This window comes from Sciurus vulgaris (genome assembly GCF_902686455.1).
Source record: "Sciurus vulgaris genome assembly, chromosome: 6".
Lineage (NCBI taxonomy): Eukaryota > Metazoa > Chordata > Mammalia > Rodentia > Sciuridae > Sciurus > Sciurus vulgaris.
Genome location: NC_136466.1, coordinates 58,522,409 through 58,542,860, shown reverse-complemented (window position 1 = coordinate 58,542,860; position 20,452 = coordinate 58,522,409). Strand labels below are relative to the sequence as shown.

The following is a 20,452-nucleotide window of genomic DNA, read 5'->3' as shown; positions in this document are numbered from 1 at the left end:
CCTGACTTTTACCAAGGTTCCATCACATTGTATAATTAAACACTAGTTCTCTTCAATCAAGTTTAGATGAAATGTCAAGTGAGGAAACACGCTCTGATAAGTGTACCATGATTTTGTTTCAAAGTAGAGTTATATTTTAATCAGAGGAGATGAATTGCTTCCTCTTTCTCAGGGTGACTGTAAGTAAGGCTCTTGTAAGCCTTGTTCAGGAAGTGTAGTGAGCGTGAGAGAAGATGAGAGGAATAGACTTGTTTTCCTCACTTGGGACTTGTCAATCCTACCAATAAACATACACCCGGTGTTAGAATGACTTTTCTATAGCTTTTCATCTGCTTTTTCCCTAATAACTTCTTGTGTCAAGGGATAGTGCTCCTGGACAACTTTTATGTCTATCACATTCCCATTTTTTAACCCAAATATTCTTCCAGATGACAACATTTTTTAACCCAGTATTTTTTTTCTAAGGACCATGAAAATTCAGACACACAAAGGAAAGAACAGTGACATAGGAAAAAGTAGTACCTGCACTGTGCTGCTTTGCTTTGAATATAGCTTTGCGGGGGCCTTCACCATGAGATACTACACCAATTGAATCTCATCCTGTTATACTTCACCTCAAAGAATTAAAGATAGGTTGCCTGCCTCTGCTGTTATTAGATGATTCTCATCATGGAATTTATGGAAAACATTTATGATTTTCTTTCTAATCCTCCCTTGCTGGCTCTACCCTGTCACCTATGACTTAGTTTCCTGCAATATATATTATAGAACTGACCTGAAGTTTCCAAACTGTAGAACAGTGACTATTATGTATTTTTTAATTCAACATCAAAAAATGTTTTTCAGATCCCCACATGATGGTAATTTTATATCCTCAAGAAAATACATAATGATAAAACTAATTGGCATTTGGTAGTAGTTTTAAGTGAAGTTGCGTTTTATGAGTCACAGGAGGGCATCTGTCAGTGTGAATTCTGGTGGTGCCTACATATTGTGAAGCATTATCCACTTGCACTGCAGTATCCAGTGTAAATACAGATTTGTGAGCTCCTCCCCATATGGGTGCAGACTCCCAAAGTCTGAGGATGGTACAGAATGGAGTCCTGAAGAGCACTGACTATGTTCTGATGGGTATTTTGATATATATATTCCCTTATTTCCAATTTATATTTAACCGATAAGGTGTTTAGAAGTATATGAAATTTTCTTAGTTCCAAATTGGTTTTCAACTTCATTATATCCACTGTGGTCAGAGAAATATTCTGATATTTGCTTATGGCTTAACAAATAATTTTTGTAAATCTTCCACATAGACTTGAAAAGGATGAATTTCTTTTGACTGGTGGATGATAGATTCTAGAATGTCCATCATATCAAACATAGAGGCCTGAAGATGAAATCTGATGGCATACTAAGAATCCTGTTTTCATCTCATTTGAGAGCTCTATTTTATTCTTCTTTTTGGGCCAGCTTTTACTTTTTTTTTTTCATATTTTGTCCAGTATATTTTGATTAAGAGGACATCCAAGGTAGCTAATATACCACTCTGCTAAAAACAGAACATATATTTTTTTATTTCCTTTTCTACCAAATCTGTTCCACCAGGAAGAATTAAATGTAATTGCAAAATCAAGCAACTGTATTTGTATGTAATCTAGGCTTATATACAAACAACATTTGTATGTAACAATTTATTAGTCACAGTAGTATATCTGTCAGTGTGAATTGTGGTGGTACCTGATCATAGCAAAACTTACTGCCAAATAACATTTGTATATAAGCCTAGCTCTCCTAGCTCAAGGCTGTGGTTTTGTTTCTAGTTGTGTTTTTCAAAATTTATGCTACAACATCCTCCTTGGAGAATTCTTGAGGAGGTGAGTATTTCTGTCCTACCTTGTTGGGTTAGTTGTGTCCTGAGATTAGTGATTATTATTAAAAGTTGGGGACTTTTTCTTTTTAATTTACATCCTGTTCTTGATGAGTGAAACAGTCAAGTCAATCTAGGAATATGATACTTTGGGTTCCTAGAGTGAATATTTTAACATTTATTTCATGGGATCATTCTTAAGAATAAAAACTCACCTTTGCAATTATTCCCGCTGACAAACTGCCCAAGCCCAACTCTGAAGTGTTTTAAAATGTCCTTGGCACCTTTAAGTATGTGCGCATGCATGGAACTCTGCTTTGCTTTCGACTATATTGGGTTTCTTTGGGGAAATGAAAAGAGGTTTGGTTCTTACATGGAATATCTTAAAGCCAACTCATTTGTTACCTGAGAATATACTACAGCCCATTCAAGAAAATAGTGTATTTATTTCAAGCTCTGTATATAGTACTAGAAGTTTTGCCTTTACCTAGTAACAGGATTATTTGCAATATCATTTTCATCTGTGTCATTGCTCTGTAGCTTCTGATTGTTATGCTACATCTTCTTGTGATCACAGACAAAATGTCTCTGAAAGCACCTTGACAAAGATTGAGTAGTATTTAGTTAACTAGCCTCACAATTTTTTACACTGGTTAGAATAAAGGCAATTTCAGTTATAAACACACGCAGATGGTGTTGACATCATATACCCATGCAACTTTACCTTTTATGGTCTTCTATAAGCATCATAATTTGTCTCCAAGCCTTTTTCTGCTATTGTGACCTTTATTACAGTCATATTTGATCATGTTGTTTCTCTACCCCAAATCCTGCAGGGTAATGCACAAACTCTTGACTCTAGCAAAACTCAATGTCACACTCACTGTTCCTTCTGACTTTTCACCCTGCTTTACCTCATCAGCATTTGACCTGCTGGAACCCTAGTTCTCGAAAATGTCTCATCCAGCCTCATAGCTTAAAATAACATATATACTGACAATGCACAGATATGTAACTGTGCATTATATATCTGACTTTTCCATCTGACTTTTCCTCTGGGTTCCACACTCATTTATTTGACATCCCAAAAGTAACATGTTTTAAAGAAGAGCCCGGTCTTCTGTCCCCCAATCTTATTTCTCTTGATCTTCACTGCCTGAAGGTCAGAAACTGGGGAAGTCTCCAAGACCCTCTTTCTCTCAGACCCCACAGCCAAGCTAGTTTCCCGTGACTCTGACTTCAGTGGGGTCTGCCATCTGCTCACATCAGCACGTTCACTGTTACCACCCTCATCAGCACCACCATCATCTCTCACCTGAGTGTCCGCAGTGTCCTCTGCATTGGTCTTCCTGCTCTCACCACAGCCAGTTCTCATAGCATTCAGAGATCTCCTTAAACATATCAACCAGTATCTTTTCTCTATTGAAACCTTTCAAAAAGTCCCATTATACTCCCTTAAAATCCCTAAGTCCTTCCCTAATGGCTGTAGAGCTTTATGTGAGAACCTCTCTGAGCTCAGTTCCTTCCACTCTCCTTTCTGCATGTTCTTCTCTAGTTTCTTGTTCTTCACACACATCAAGCTCAGCCTCTTCTTTCTGAACTTCTTTTCCTTCACCTACCTCCATGACTTTTCGCATCATTTGAGTAAGTCTCTGCTCAGATGTTCTGTCTTCAGCTGCTTCTGACATGCCTTTCTAAATCAACACATGAATCAGTCAGATGTTGCTGCAAAACAAATGGCTACAAAATCTCAGTGGCATGCAGCAGACTGATGCGCAGGTCATCTGGGGATTGGGATTGGGACTGGGTGATTGCTTCCCTTCAAGCTCCAGGTCTGTCTCAGTTTGACTCCTTACTGCAGTTTGCCTTCACATATGCTCAATGTCTTTCATTTTTGTATTCCTGAAATAAGACATGATATAGGTGCTCAGCAAATGTTGACTGAATAATGAGTAAATCAGTGAACAAAAATAGAAAAATTTGGAGAAGGAAGGCATGAGTAGATACAATAGAGATTAAGAGAAATTAAGTAAAATAATAATAATGAATAGTTCACTTCACTTACACTGTCATAACGTGTGAGATGATAAGAATCTGAGGTAATTCTGCCATTTTCTATTTCCCACTTGGTATGTTCAGATCAGAGAACAGGCACGTGTTTCTCAGGCCTGGTGAATGGTCGCTGTGCACAAGAACTCCCAGGCAGAATGACAAAAACCCAGTGCTGCTGTGAGCCGGGCCGCTGCTGGGGCATGGGAACGATACCTGAGGCCTGTCCCGTCAGAGGTTCTGGTGAGTGGTGGGCCACTGGTCTCCTTAGGACAGATGGTGTCCTAAGGAAGAGTAATGGGCTGGGCTCTTCTCCTGGAGATCAATTCTTATTTATAGTCAGTGACTTGGATGTTTTCATGGGATCAGTTTTGATAATTCCCAATTTAATAACATCAGATAAACTGAAAACTGATTTGTTTTGTGCAGGTGTTTTAAAAGTTATTTTAAATGTCAGTTGTTCAATTTGGTTTTAAATCCCCTGATCTTTAGTTTCAGATCTTCAAGGTCTTAGAATAACAAGATTCTACCTTCTTTTATATTTTATTTCAGGAATACCCTCAGCCTGTAGTGTCCCCATCCTTGAAGATATTTTCTTTTGCTTCTCATGACCTTGAAAATAATACCTCCCCTTCACTTGGATGTAGTAACAGTCTTATAAATAAGTCTATATTGGAAAATAACCTTAGGATGAATGAGAAGTAGTTCCTCTTGTTATACATAACATGAGATTTGCAGTTAATGTCTATCACAAAAAGATACATTGATATGTTATCTTTTTCATATTGAATTATAAAATCATGCAAAATATAATTTTTTGAAGTATAAAGCATATATGCTCTCATGGAAAAAAAGTTAACATGACACCTTCTTCATTCTTTTCAAAATCACGAAGCCATAAAAACCCAAATCTATTCCTTAAAAGGGGGATAAGCAAAGTTAATGTCTAGTAATAAATTTTGGAATTTTATAGTTCCTCTAGTAATACATAATTAATAATTCTTATTTATTCTAATATAGTGCCTTGATTCTCTGAATACTTACGGAAATAAGACAGTTGCTATATTCCTGGCCTCTCTTCACTCAACATTGATACTGGTACACTAAGGAGCAGATTTTAAAACTTATTGAATATTGTCTATAGTTAGGATCTACATTAGAAAAAAATATGCTCTAGAGCCATATTAAAACCTAATCCCTTAAAGAAGAAAAGGATCAGGAAAAAAGTATAGGTGTAATATTGATGAGTATTCAAGTAAAACCAGATACTTAAAGCTTTAATTTTCACCTGTCCAAGTAGATTTCTTGCCTTCATAGTCGTGTCTGGAATTTTATGGGTTGTTCTAAGAGGCATAAAATAAAAATACACATATAAATGATTCTTTGTGCAACCTAATTAGTTAAAATGATGTAGCATAGAGATTTTGAATACTTTCCAAAACATCTATACCTTTTCCCTGTTACAGATAGTGCTAAAAACGTTTATTAAGATAATAACCAAAAAAAAAAAAAAGAGAGAGATAATAACCTCCTGCTTCATATTGTTAGAATAGTAAACTAAAATGGTCTATTACAACATGCCAACTGCTTTTTTTATGCAGAAAGACATCCATCTGTGTTTCACTGAACTTCCTTTTCTTCTAGAGGAATTTCGCAGACTTTGCATGGATGGACTTCCAATGGGAGGGATTCCAGGGAGTGCTGGATCCAGACCTGGAGGCACTGCAGGGAATGGCTTTGTCCCAAATGGCAATGGCAATGGCTATAGCCCAGGAGGGACAGGCTTCCTTCCCATCCCTGGAGGCAATGGCTTTTCTCCTGGCGTTGGGGGAGCTGGTGTGGGGGCCGGAGGACAGGGTCCCATCATCACTGGACTAAGTAAGTGGTCATGTTTCCTGTGGATTCTTTAGTTTTCTGCCTTGTGGTGTTATTATAATGTCTAATACATATTTCATTTTTCAAAAGTGGTATGTGTGGGTGTGTAAACCCACTTCAGGGTCTAAAATACAGTAATACTACATTTAGTAGACTGTAGTAAGAAAATATAATTCTGTACATAAACTTTCAGTTTAATTGGCAAAAATATGTGTGCTCTAGACTCCCTGAAAATACAAACTGGAGCCCTGTAATTCTCCGATCTAAATGATACCACCAGAAACTGTTTTTGGTTCCATTGTATTTCGTTTGGCCTGTTTCAGCTGCCCTATTCTTGCACCCTTTGAATTATTTTTCAAAACCATTTCTCAACTGAGATAAACTAAGTCCTGCTCTGTGCCTATCCAAATATTGTAATGCACATATTTGTCTTTCCCTCACCCTTTTATTGTTAAATTGCATAAGAAATGGAGAACGTGAGTGTCAGACCAGAATTGGCATTCATGCACTTGACATTTAAGATCACTCTCTTTAAAAGCACTGCTCTTGCTAATAATATTTAATGATATCCCACAGTGTTATGTTTATTCTTTTTGGCATATTGCCTGTTTACTATATCTAAATATTCAGCAGAGTTACAGAAAGAAATGGAAAGCATTCAAATGTATGGTAGAACATTCCTAAAATTTTAAAAAGACATCATTATGGGCAGAGTTTCCAGATGTGTAACTTAAGAAATCCAAGTTGCAGTCATGTGTCTCAAGAATTTTTTTTTTTTTTAGATTCTCCACATTAAAATTTAATAAAGCATAGACTAATGTGGGCTTTTCATATATATTTCACTAATTTACTATTAAATAACTTTTCAGAAGTCAACTCTAAGTACTCCATGTCATAATGATTAAATATTACTTGTGCTTCAATTTTCCATAGCAATTCTGAACCAGACAATAGATATCTGTAAGCACCATGCTAATCTTTGTTTAAATGGACGCTGCATACCTACTGTTTCTAGCTACCGGTGTGAATGCAACATGGGCTATAAGCAGGATGCAAATGGAGACTGTATAGGTAAGTTTTTGATTCTTAGGTCTTTTTTAGTTTTCAATAGTTGTTGGACTATAATAAGCTGAACCGAATATGAGTTTAAAAAAAAAAAAAATCCAACCTCATTTCCAAGCTGTGTCTCCTAAATGCTGGCTCTTTCATGCATCCACCACCCTTAATCTGCTTCCTGAGCTAGGTCACTTTAAGAATTTCCCACCCCTTTGGCTCCCAAATGTGATTTCTGTCTCTGATTCTCTCTTCCTTCCTTCTTAGAGTTGCTTACACTTAATATAAACTGAAAACAACAGGGTATCTACATAAGAGTGAATATATTTGAAAACAAAATCCGTTCTTAAGACACAAGATAATGGGCTACTAAAATCTGATGCTCAAGTATTTTGATATCAAGCCCATTAAACTCTTAAAAATTATTGTTTATGCCAGGCGCAGTGGCACATGCCTTTAATCCCATCAACTCAGGAGGCTGAGGCAGAAGGATCATGAGTTCAAAGCCAGCCACAGCAAAAGTGAGGTGCTAAGCAACTCAATGAGACCTGTCTCTAAATAAAATACAAAATAGGACTGGGGATTGAGTGCCCCTGAGTTCAGTCTCCAGTCACCCCCACAACAAAAAAATTATTGTTTATAATCTATTGATAATTACCTTGTTAGCAACAGAAGATGAAAATTTTAAACATTTATTTATTCACTTAAAAATAGCAATGATATACCCATTGCATGTTAAAATAAGTAACATTTTTATGAAAAACTAGATTTTCTACAACAAAAAGAATTGAAGTGAACATCATTGTTTGTTTCTGAAAATCTGTTCAGTGACTGTATTCATAAACCCAGCTGAATTTGAATATCTACATCTGTATTTAATCTGTTGAGATGTCGTTTTGGTTGAAAAATACACTGAAATCCATCTTCACATATGTATTTGGAAAACAAGAAGAATATCTCCTAGGTTTTTCAGATAACTGCGAGCATTCTGTGATAATACACTAAAAATCGAAAAGCAGTTATTCTTAAATCTTATTTTGCAATTTGTAATCTGAAACCATATCTATAAATGTTATATTAAGTCCATTGGTGTAATGTGTGCTTGTAATGGATTTTATAACATGCAATGGTCATTGGAAATATATTGATTCACTGTGTTATATAGATCTTTCCAAAAATGATATATTTCACTATTTAATATTGAAAAAACACATGAGATAATATCACAGACTCATTAGAAATGCTTTTATATGTTGAGAAACTTCCAAGAGCACATAGTAAATAAATAATCTAATTTTGTCACTTTTAAAGTTAAGTTTTAACTTTAGCATCAAGTAGAATGCTCTTTTCCAAGAAGTGACAGGCTCATTTCATGATTTAAAAGAAAATGCCAAAGTCACACATCCGAATAACTGTAATTTGTGTGTCAGTTATTCCCCAAGTAAAAATAGTATTCTGTGGCAAACCCTTCTCATTTAGCACATAATGCAAATAGTTGCACAAATGTTTTTCCTTAAGAATCTCATGATACTTCAGTCAGCAACAATGTATAAAGTGTAATATCGATTTTATCACGGAAATTTTTTTCTGCACAATAACAAAACTTATTGAGCATCAACTATGTGCAAGGTAACACTAGCACAGATGGATGAGATAGTCTCTGCCTTCAAGGGCTTACATTATGGAGAAGACAGATAGGAAAACGTAAAGAGATGAGGAAGGGGTGGAGGGACAGTAAGGACAGTCCAGCCGGAGGAAACAGCATGAACAGGCAAAAGCATTGAACAGCACAGTGCTTGTAACCCAGCAATACTTGAGTACATTTTATATCAAGACAGCTTCAATTGTGTAGCATGAATTAGACATATCAAATAAGTGAATTTCTAAACAAGCAGTGCTTGACAATTTAAATGACAAAAGTTAAAACACATGCAAAAATTTATTAGAAATCTTCATAAATATATAGTTTATATTCTATGTGTTCTTAGAAGGGTATACTGTATAAAACTTGAATACTTCTTGAGGACTTGATTGTTATTATAAATACCATTTATTACACAATAATGTCCTAAGGTTACTAGATATATTTGACTTGCTCTGCTAAAATGGGCTATACATTGCTAGGTTTTTTTTAAGTTCGTGTTTGTTTTAATACAAGATATTTTTGAAAGTATATTCCTGTGTCAAGATTTAATGTAACTGGTTTTCCCTGCTTCCTCCATTATATTCGTAAGTGAAAAGAATTTTTTCTAATTCATTCTGAGTTCTTAATGGTGATTATGGAGACAGGCTGATGCTGCTGCCTTAATTTGTGTTGGGGCAACACCACTGCCTTTGCACCATCAGTGCATTTATAAACTGACCCAAATAATAGCAGCCTGGCAAGAAGGAGGCAGTGAGAAGGTCTGCAGTAGTCAGGGGTTACATTAGTAACTGGGTAGACTAAGTCCACCCCAGAAGAGTTAAAAAAAAAAAAATCCATACATAGTATGTCTCATTTTCCCTGCCTGAGTTATGAACCAGTTGAGAAAAGGACCAAGTTCATTCCAAATGAAGTTCTAAAGCCTATGAAAGCTACCTCTGTAGCTCTACTTAGGCTCCCAGTTTGAACTGCTCAGTTTGAAGTCTTGAAGAAGCTGGTCATGATCCCTGCAGGTAGCCCATGTTGCAGACACCAGTCAAAGCTGTCTCTGATACTCCCATCTTTGGACTCATGCCCTCTATAACTTCACCAAGAGTCTTGGTTTCTCCAAGTGGAGTTTGGGTCCCCAAATGTCCCTACTTTAATATTTTCTCAGCTCATATATCCAGGTGTTGAAGAACAGAGGGATTGTTTTATACCCTAATTGTGGTCTATCTTGATAAATGTTTAATTTCAAATTGTTGAATTAGTGTTTTGAGGTCCTCTTAATCTGTCCTTATTGATAACTCCTCTGGTATTAATGCCATCTAATTTTTTTTTTCATTTCTAGAGATCAGTTGAGTTTTTAAATATATTCCATGTCTCTGCTATTTTTAATCTTGCTCTAGCTTTTGAATGTGTGGAATGCAGTTATAAGAATCATTTCCTATCTTTTTCTGCTAATCCTAACATCTGTGGCAGTTCTGGTATGGTTTACAATTGTTTGATTCATCTCCTCCATAGAGATCCCTTTTCCTGTGTGTGTGTGTGTGTGTGTGTGTGTGTGTGTGTGTGTGTGTGTGTGTGTGTGTGTGTTTTAACATGCCTTTTAACTTTGAATGGACACTATTGTGAATTTTATTTTGCTGAATCCTTGATATCTTTGTTTTCCATCCACATTCCGGAGCTTTATTCTGGTATATGATGTTACTTAGAAACAATCTGATCCTTTCTGGTCTTGTTTGCAAGATTTTAGGTGAGCTTGAAGCAGCGCGTACTCCAGTGCCCAACAGTTCCCGGGAGGTGTAATCCCTTTGTGTCCTTGCTCCCCAGCAACCACAGGGTTCTATGGCTGGCTGTGGGAAAGAACCACTACTAGCTAGCCCACTGTGGTGGCCAGGCACTCTCACCTCTGATCCTTTCCATGATTCTTCCTTTGGCTCTCAGTGGCTTCTTCCCATGCACGTGTTCATCTTCATTCTGCTGAATGCATGAGGAGGACTCCCTGCCTCCTCCAAGTCCTCTGTCTATGTAATTCCCCCTCTCCAGTATGATTTTGTAAACAGCAGGTGACTTGTGTTTGACTCAGCTCCGTCTCCTCTGCCTTAGGAGCTTACTGCACTCTGTCTGGGTTCCCTCTTCCTGTGCTCTGTCTGAACACTGTCTAAGCTGTAGCTGAAGAGTCAAGGTGTCCCCTGTGTGTTTCCTATCTCTCAGGGATCTGTGTTCTTTGTTTCCTGATATCAAGTTTCTTGAAACCCTTGCTTCATAGACATTGTCCATGTGTATATTTCAGGAAGAAAGGTAAGTCCATCTTAACTAGAGCAAAAGTCCTTCCCATTTTTTCAGTATAAAGATTTTAATAGTGAAATAGGAGGAAATAAAGAGACTAGTTAGGAAATTTTTGTTATAATCTCAGGCAAGAAATTATGATGACAGTGATTAGGACAGCCTGCAGGACAACAGATCGATTCAACATATTTATGAGGTTAATCAATCAATCTGATGACAGATTAATCATGAGGAATCAGAGAGTAAGAAACTACAGCAACACCCAAGTTTCTAACTGAGCAAAACTGAGTGCGTGGTGGTGTCCCTGCCATGCAGAAGAAGGTGCAGGGCAGGAGGAAATGGTCTGAGAGTCTCTTTTGGACGTGTTGAGTTTTAGGCGTCTAGGATATTTGATTTTAGAGGTTTAACACTTAGAGCAATGTTCATGGTGGGAGTTATAGATTTAGGAGTCAGGCTGTTGGAACCATAAGGACAGTCATTGTCCTACAGGCTGAACCACAGGAAAAGGGAAACTATATCAGTAGTACTGCAGCTGGAATCCTGTGAGGCAGCCACCCTTAAGGCCTATAAAGAAAACTTGGTAATACTGTTGGAGAAATAGCAAAATAGCCTAGAAAGGTTCTGTCACTGAAGTTATCTGTGAGTACACTTTCAAAAGTAGTGATTGGTGTTAAATGCAGCAGAAAAATCAAATGTAGTGAGGACAATCTATACAGGATTTGGTAATTGAAAAAATATGATTTGGTAATTTAAAAAATATGATAATCTTTAAAAAGTGGTCTTAGGATAATTGCAGTTGAACCCTTTTAAGGTCATTCTTTTATTTATTCCTATTTTTTACAAATGATCATATATATATTTCCTAAGTGCCACAATCCTACATACCAGATTTGGGTTTAGGTATTCTATTAAAATTAAAGATAAAAAGCCAGGTATAGGAAGAATTAATATCATAATGTTCCAACTTAAGTTATATAGATCTGAGCATACTATGATTAGAAAGGAAAATATAAGGCAGATATTTTGGTTGAGGAAAATCAATATTCTAAACTATGTACAGGGCTATGACAGTGATTATGTAAGGCTTAGTTCAGGATCTCACATGTACAGTTGCACGGGTTTTGTACTGCACAGCTCTACAGGGTACCATTCACATAATCTGCATAAATGACCCACCCTTGGGTTGTGCAATGAAAAATCATATGCAGCAGCCCTGGCTTAGCTTATACTACTGATACTTGTATAAATGACAGACCACCAGAGCTGTGATGTTATTTTTGGAACACCATGAAATATTGTTATATTTATTTTTTTATTATATGACTTTAAAATCCTTTTCCTACCAGAAAATATGATAAGTATGGAATATATAAAGTATGTAACATGTGAAGTATCTCCTCTTGCATATACATACACAATTAAATTTTTAATCTGAAATTTGATTGACTTTGTTTTCCTATTCATATCAGTCATTCATGTGTCACTATGATACACTAACAAGAAAATATAAGTCCAAAATTTAATATTCTCTGTAAATAAGCCAAAGATCATTTATTTCATGTTTGCATCCAGGCAAACCTCATTCTGACTCCCAAAACACTTGTGCCCTGAGGAGGGTGTTGGTGAACGTTTGGAATAAAGATGATGCCTTTAAAGGACCAGAAGCTCCTTTCTGTAGTCAGGTTGCTGCTTCAGCCCAGGTTTCTGCTAGAGAATTAAACCCTGCAGACCATTATTTGAATGACTTTTTTCTAGTTCACCCCAAGGGGATGCACAGTGAGTACCACTCTAAAAGAGGGGAATCGATTACACTTAGTGGATGTCTTAAGGTTCCAGGACCTGATTTTTCTCAGAAGCCATTGGGGTATAGCTGCTGCCACTTTGTTTATCAGCCCTGTCTGATGTCATATTGGGATTGTGTGTCTGCACAATTGATATGTCAACATAAATCTCAAACTTCTGCTCGACCCCAACATTGGCACAGATGCTCCCGTTCTAGGTGGACCCCGAGGAGAGTTAAAGCTCAGTGATGCCTTTCTAACTTCTGTAATTCGAACAGTATTGAAGCCCATTTTTAGAACATGAGTTCTTAATTTTTTTACTTCCATTCTCTTGTCAACTTTTAATCATTTGAGTTTATAAGGAACAAATTAGCATATCAGAAAAAGACAGGAGGGCAGTGAGTATTTTACATTATAGTAGCACAGGATAAGGATCCTAACTCTTCATTTGTGCCGGTGTTTCCAGGCTTAATAAACTTCCACTGCTGTTTGGAAACGTTGTTAGACACCTGTTGAGACAGTATCATTTGAAAGACAATGACTGTGTAAAACCACCAACGACCAGGAAGATGGGCTTGGGTACATTTTGCTCTTACGAGAATTACTCCTGAAGCCTGAAAACAATTAGATTTACTGGTCACATTTTTCTCTCCTGCTCCTGTGAATTCTACTTCCAAAATGAAATGCTCTGCCTTTTTTAGTGTCTATATAGGTTAATCTGTTCTTAACAAGGGTTTTAATTCAATTCAAATCATTTTATTTTGGAATAGTGAGAAAGCTTGTCTGTTTCTCTTAGGCTACAGATATTCTTAGAGCCCTTGCAAATCACGAAGTGTCTTCTAAGTCAGTATGTTTTCCAAGGGCAAATATTCCTTTACCCCATAATATTTGGCAATTTAACTATTTTACGTAATTCCTTCATTTCTTCAGAAGTTTAAAATACTATGAATTTTGCTTAAAAATACTTAGTCCCTGATGAGAACACAGAAGTCAAAGTGTTCTGATCTAGTAGGTGTGTACTTCTGTGCCTGTAAATAAGGCAAAACAAACAGGATCGCTTGGGAACTGGAATGTACACTCAACAGAAGAGAAGGCATGAAATGTCTGTTTCAGAAGGTGGCCGTGGCCGTTTCTGATTAGTCTGAAGCGTAGTCCTGGGAGAGAAAAAACAGTAATAATGGGTTTTAACATCGTCTGGCATTGTAAGTCACTAACAGTGTAGAAATAAGTAAGTGAACTCTCACCATCTTCTATGAGGACTGGACCCTTGATTGGGTCCCTGAGGGGCTACAGAGACAGAAATGAATTTAGCTGTAATGGCAAAATGAGGAGAAGAGCTGTCGTGGCAACAAGGAGCCTGGGGAGCTGTTCTCAGGGGGAGAAAACGGTTCTGCAAAATGACACAATTTCCTGGATGGTTCCCCTGAAAAGAGCGGGTTGGACACATGGCCTCTTATGTTCTTCACCAGAACAGAGCTCTGCAGTGGATGCCCATCAGGAACACCTACAGCACATTTGTAATTATTGCTTTTCAATTAAGTATACACAATTTAAGTGATCTTTAGCCATGCAAACTGAAGGTGCTCTTCCTATTGAAAAGTCCCATTAATTATACATTATGTGCTGCCAATGTGCTTGCTCTAAACTCTCTCTCTCTCTCTTCTCATTTTGCCTCATTCCTTTGGCTCCATAGAATTGATGTTATCAACAAAAAGTTTAAATGTAAGTGAGTCTAAATGGGTTGAAAGGGTCTTTGGATGAATTGAAAAAGCATTTAATCCTATTATTCTTTGTTGTTTTTATTTTATTTGCCATGAGGTTTTGTTTTCTTTTTTTCTTCCCCTTTACCAGAGAGAGCTTAATTGCACTCAGTGTGAGGGTTTATATAAATGAGGTTGGTGAGTTTGATAGACCACAGTTCCTCTTTTAAGAACATCTGTGAAAGGAGTAATCTGTTTATTAAAATGGTAAACCTGTGAGTTGATTTTATTGTGCACTTCAGTTTAGCTCAAATTGTATCTGTTCATGACTTCTACATGTATATGAAATGGCAAATTATTGCTCTCACTAGCTGACCAGGTTTTTAATTTTCTAGGATTCAAAAATAATATTTAGTGGGCATTGCTGAAAGAAAACAAATTAAACTTATATTGGCACTAGCGTTTTCTCTGGGCTTTGTCTGCCATTGGGTTTTGTGGCCCCTGGATTCTGTAATCGGTTTGCATTTCATCCAGCCTTCCGAGACCTTGAGTGAAAAGACTTTCTTGCTTTTCAAATCAGAACCACGCATAAAGCTTCATTTTATGTTTAAAAGGTTCCCTAAGTCAATTTTAAGACCCTGAAAAAAAACAAAACTAACGAAAAATTGGCTTCATTTTAATTTTCATTTTCTGCCCCCCATGTGTTTGACTACAAAATAAAACCTCAGTGAATGCGAAGTTGTATATATGGATGAGTCCACAAAAAGCAATAGCAAGGAAGTTCCATAATCCATCAATCCCTTTCTTTAAAACCAAGAGCATCACAATGACAATGTGTACCATGCGATGTAAATATGTATTTTAAAAACCTTTCATCATTTCATTGCTCTTCTGACACTGTGCTAAGCCCTAGAGAGACTTTCCCTTGCCCAGATTGCTGTGGACATAAATGTCACAGCTTATTGGAACTCAAGCTTGTCTCTTCTCAGAGCCCGTGTTTTTAATCACTGGGCATTATTCCAATTGAAAAATCATTACTTCTTGATTAAAGCAAATTCCCTGGTGTTCTCCAATAGGCAATATTTTTGTAAACCTTCAGACTGGCCTCTGTATGTATTTGAAGAAAGGAATTTTCATTCATTTATAAATACTCAGCTATTTAGACTGTTACCACTGACTGGCCTTCTCTCAAATTTGGGAGAGCTAAATGTACTTTAAACAAACATTTCTACAGATGGAGTGAAGTCTATAATGGTTTCTTTTGCTGCTCACAGATGTTGATGAATGCACATCAAATCCCTGCACTAATGGAGATTGTGTTAACACACCTGGATCCTATTACTGTAAATGTCACGCTGGATTCCAGAGGACTCCTACGAAGCAAGCGTGCATTGGTAAGGAAGCCTGCCGTCACACGTGAAAATGTTCCATGAAATATCGTGACCGAGACTGCGGAGGTGAAAAGCATATTTATTAAAATAAGACATAGGATGAGCGCTACTGCATTATTATAGATTTATTCTTACCTATCCACAGAGGTGCTCCCTTTAAACATAAATACTGTACACCTATATAATCCAGGCAGCGTGGCATCTGGCTTCAAAAAACTTGCCTTTTTCCTCTTTCCCTGCATCACAGCTTCCTTTCTCTGAGTAAGGTCAGCATTACTCTTCTCTGATGAACTGAGCTTAAGATTTATAGCCATTTTCAACTACTGTTTTCTTTGAACCCCACACATAGTCCCACACCAAATCATGCCTGGTCTGTATTCAGTCTCATTGCTACACCCACAACTACCGTCCAAGCCCTCTACCTCACTGCTGATTCATCCCAGAATTCTTTTACCAGATGACTCTGCTGGTCTTCCTTTTCATTTCCTATTCATCCATGAGAAGTTGCTTGAATCAACTTTTCCCAGCAGTTTTCATCATATTGCTTTCAATCCAGAAATTCTACAGTTACTTTTCACTTACCCAACATCTCATTCTTACTTTTAAGGTCTCCAACCACTATGTCAAAAACAGCTGTGGCCGTAATTCCAGCTGCACTGCCCACCCTCTTTCAGGCTCAGCACACACCCCATTTCCTTTTCTCTTTTTTCCCTCTTCAGCCACTATATTGGCTGTAAAATTGCTTATGTCTACCTATCCAAGAAGAAAAAGCTGGTGAGAGATGGAAGTGTTGCTGAAGAAGCAATATGATTTGGATGGTACATGTATAGATGTCAGATATTTAGAATAATATTGACTCTCTTACTGTTTTCATCTGTATCGTAAAAGAATAATGTTTGACCATCCTTATTCTTGCCAGATATTGATGAGTGCATCCAGAATGGGGTTCTTTGTAAAAACGGTCGATGTGTGAACACAGATGGAAGTTTCCAGTGCATTTGCAATGCCGGCTTTGAATTAACTACAGATGGAAAAAACTGTGTTGGTATGGAAATATTTGCTCCCTTGAAAAAGATTTTTAAAGGATATACATTTTTACTTAGAATCATATATACTGTTTCATGAAAGCTTCCATGCCTCATATTTGAATTCTTCGCATAGATAGGCAAACTATAAATGCGTTTAACATGACTATTAAAGGAAAGTGGCAGGTTTTTAAGGAGATGTTATAATCATGAATAGTTTGCTGCTTCTGAAAATTTCTGGCACAGTACACATTTAATTATAAGTAGCAGCTATTCCTCTTTAATACAAATAATCATTATCACCTACTGTATTTTAGATGTTAGGATTTTAAGACAGAGATTTTCCCCTCTTCCCTAGTCTGGGAGAATGTAGAAACATATGGCATATGTGGTAATCGAATCTCTAAATTTGTGTCCATGCTGATGTTCAGCAGGACAGTAGATGCCAATCCACAGAAACACTCTGTTCTCAAAGAAATTTGTTATGCTTCATTCACTAATGAAAGCCCAGATCATTTAATTTACAGTAAGGTTTACCATTGCTTTATTCTTTCTTATAAAAGAAATACCCACTGGAATCATGTTACCTTTTGGGGACGCAACATAAAATACTGCTCATGGTTATGGTGTGTGTGGTTTTAACAGCAGCTAAGCACAAGATTTATTTTTTTTTTTCCCTTTGTTCCTTATACTAAAGACCCTTCCCATTTTCCATACTATTTGCTCAGTTGACATTCTTCCTTAAAATAAACTTCATGAGCATATGGCTCATTTTGCAGTGGAATTTGACTGGAGATTATGGAAGAAGAGGAAATTGGTTCCCTTAAGGCCAGTAGTTGAAGTTACTCTCTCTTCTTCTGCAGATCACGATGAATGTACAACTACCAACATGTGTTTGAATGGGATGTGCATCAATGAAGATGGCAGCTTCAAGTGCATCTGCAAACCAGGATTTGTCTTAGCTCCAAACGGGCGTTACTGTACTGGTATGTATGGCTTTGAGATAAGAAAGAAAGCATGATTGAAACCACCTTTTTATATGAATGAAACATGCAAGAATTACTTTAATTTCTCTATGTGCATTTCATATCATTCACATATCTTGCTAATTCAGTAAGGCAGGTGCCTAAATCTTCCCAGAAAAACATACTGTGGTCTAGGAAACAGTAACATCTTTACAAAAATAATAATGGCATAGGAACAATTACAGGCATGACTGGTTGGTTTTAGCAAGTCTGGAAGAGACATTGTAGAAATAATTTCTCCCTAGTCCTTGGCTGAATTAAAAAGAAGAAAAAATCTTGCAAGGTTTTCACTTTTATGTGTTTTTAGAACAGATTTTCCACTATCAATCACTATTGGTATACCATTGCATCTTTTTCATAAAGGTGATCTACAGATCATTTGCAATCAGAAATTGTCTTGAAAATTCCACATTGATTTAGTGAAGACATAGTTTGAATATTTTAATTGTTGTTTTGTTTACAAAGTCATTTTGAAAACCAAGTTGCAATGATAACCTTTATAAGCAAGAGATACATCTCTTGGAAATAAATAAGACTATATTATATTGATACACCCAGTTGAACTTCAGTAAGATTGAATACATTTTGTAGTTCCTACTTTTTCTTTCAGTTTGCTTCTTTCAGAAAAAAAAATTCACTTAGTGAACACTTTCTGCCATACCTTGAACAAACTTATCTGAATACAAAAAAAGACACATAACCAATCCCTATAACTTCAATGAAATTTCAGGGACAGTAGAGAGAAAATTGAGACTGATTCTTATGTTTCTGAATTCAGGAAAGGATAGTATAAGACTAAATGAAAATACTGGAGCTTTGGAATGAATGTCATCTCAAGTTTAGCTGCCTTGGACTTAACACAGATGTGAGCTTGGCATTATGTTTTAGTGTGTAACATGTGACAGAAAGGAACTTCATTCCAACATTTCTCAAGACACCTAAATGCATATACAAAGCTCTCACTTAGACTTAGATCTCACCAGTTTCTACCTTCTGAAAGTTTTATTAATTTTCTTATTATAAATGTTGCAGTCTGTAAATGTTAATGATTTGGTATCTCTGTGTTGTGTTCATCTTTCGGGGAAGCCATTTAATATTGGGTTACATTTGAAAGAGTCAAGTGAATTGAAAAATTACAAAAAACAGCTCAGATATTTTATTATGAACTGATCAAGTAACTAGCAAAACAACTTGTACCTCTAAAGAATTTGGTGTGAAAAATTTTTTGAAGTTTATCTTAGTTTTTTGAAGAACTTATTTCACTTACCTGATTTGAATTAAATGTTATTTAACATGAAATAGGGTTGTCAAATACATAATAAAAAGGAGGGTTTTTTTCTTTTTTCAATGTTTTATTAGTGCTTTATAGTCACACATAACAATGGGGTCACTTTGACATAATTGTGCATGTGTAGAGTAGAACTTGTTCCATTTCAACTTCCAGTATTTCTTCTTTCCCTCCCCTTCTCCTCAGCCCCCTTGTTTTTCTAAATGGCTGAAGTAAAGCAAATTTTACTGTATCAGTCTTTCTAAAAATGTGCTTGAAAGTGTTGTATTTATGTATAGGATCTGTTGTCATGTTAATGTGTTCTCCCACAAGTTATAAAGTTTAAAGGTTGATGTGATAGAGTAATGGCAACATGTAAACTCTGGTACTCAGTAATGGCTGGGCTTCTGTCACCCCCTGGGCAGACGTTGATGAATGCCAGACCCCAGGAATCTGCATGAATGGGCACTGCATCAACAACGAAGGATCCTTTCGCTGTGACTGTCCCCCAGGCCTGGCTGTGGGTGTGGATGGACGTGTATGTGTCGGTAAGTTAAACCTTTCATGATGGCCCCTGCCCAAAACGATCTTTGAAAACATGGACACAGTTAGATCCAAACTACACAGTGAAATAATATTCAGCTATATAAAGAACACATGCTTAAATATGGAGAATCCCTGAAAACATTATGCCAAGTGAGAAAAGGTCAGTCACAAAAGATTGTATAGTGTATGATTCCATTTGTATGAAATGACCAGAGCAGGCTAATGTCAATAATTTTTTTCTTTTCTTTTTCTTTTTTAAAATGTGGAAGTGTTTTATTTTATTTTATTTTATTTTTATTTTTTTATTGTAAACAAATGGGATACATGTTGTTTCTCTGTTTGTACATGGCGTAAAGGCATACCATTTGTGTAATCATAAATTTACATAGAGTAATGTTGTTTGATTCATTCTGTTATTTTTTTCCCTTCCCCCCACCCCTCCCACCCCTCTTTACCCTCTATACAGTACTTCCTTCCTCCATACTTGCCCCCCTCCCTAACCCTAACTCTAACCCTAACACTAACCCTTCCCTCCCCCCATTATGTGTCATCCTCCACTTATTAGCGATATCATTCGTCCTTTGGCTTTTTGAGATTGGCTTATCTCACTTAGCATGATATTCTCCAATTTCATCCATTTGCCTACAAATGCCATAATTTTATCATTCTTTATGGTTGAGTAATATTCCATTGTATATATATACCACAGTTTCTTTATCCACTCATCAATTGAAGGGCATCTAGGTTGGTTCCACAGTCTGGCTATTGTGAATTGAGCAGCTATGAACATTGATGTGGCTGTATCTCTGTAGTATGCTGATTTTAAGTCCTTTGGGTATAGGCCAAGGAGTGGGATAGCTGGGTCAAATGGAGGGTCCATTCCAAGTTTTCTAAGGAATCTCCACACTGCTTTCCAGAGTGGCTGCACTAATTTGCAGCCCCACCAGCAATGTATGAGTG

General features: G+C 36.8%; 1 protein-coding gene across 2 annotated transcripts in view; it reads left to right on the top strand.

Annotated features, from left to right (window-relative positions):
- The window catches only part of FBN2 (fibrillin 2), a 231,373-nt gene that overhangs the window by 111,098 nt on the left and 99,823 nt on the right, over positions 1 to 20,452 (top strand). For both annotated transcript variants that reach the window (XM_079144676.1, XM_079144675.1), the window contains exons 9-15: positions 4,007 to 4,159; positions 5,561 to 5,794; positions 6,725 to 6,862; positions 15,513 to 15,632; positions 16,549 to 16,674; positions 17,518 to 17,640; positions 19,372 to 19,494. In XM_079144676.1, the coding sequence (XP_079000802.1) occupies positions 4,007 to 4,159; positions 5,561 to 5,794; positions 6,725 to 6,862; positions 15,513 to 15,632; positions 16,549 to 16,674; positions 17,518 to 17,640; positions 19,372 to 19,494 (1,017 nt within the window). The remainder of the gene's footprint in view (positions 1 to 4,006; positions 4,160 to 5,560; positions 5,795 to 6,724; positions 6,863 to 15,512; positions 15,633 to 16,548; positions 16,675 to 17,517; positions 17,641 to 19,371; positions 19,495 to 20,452) is intronic.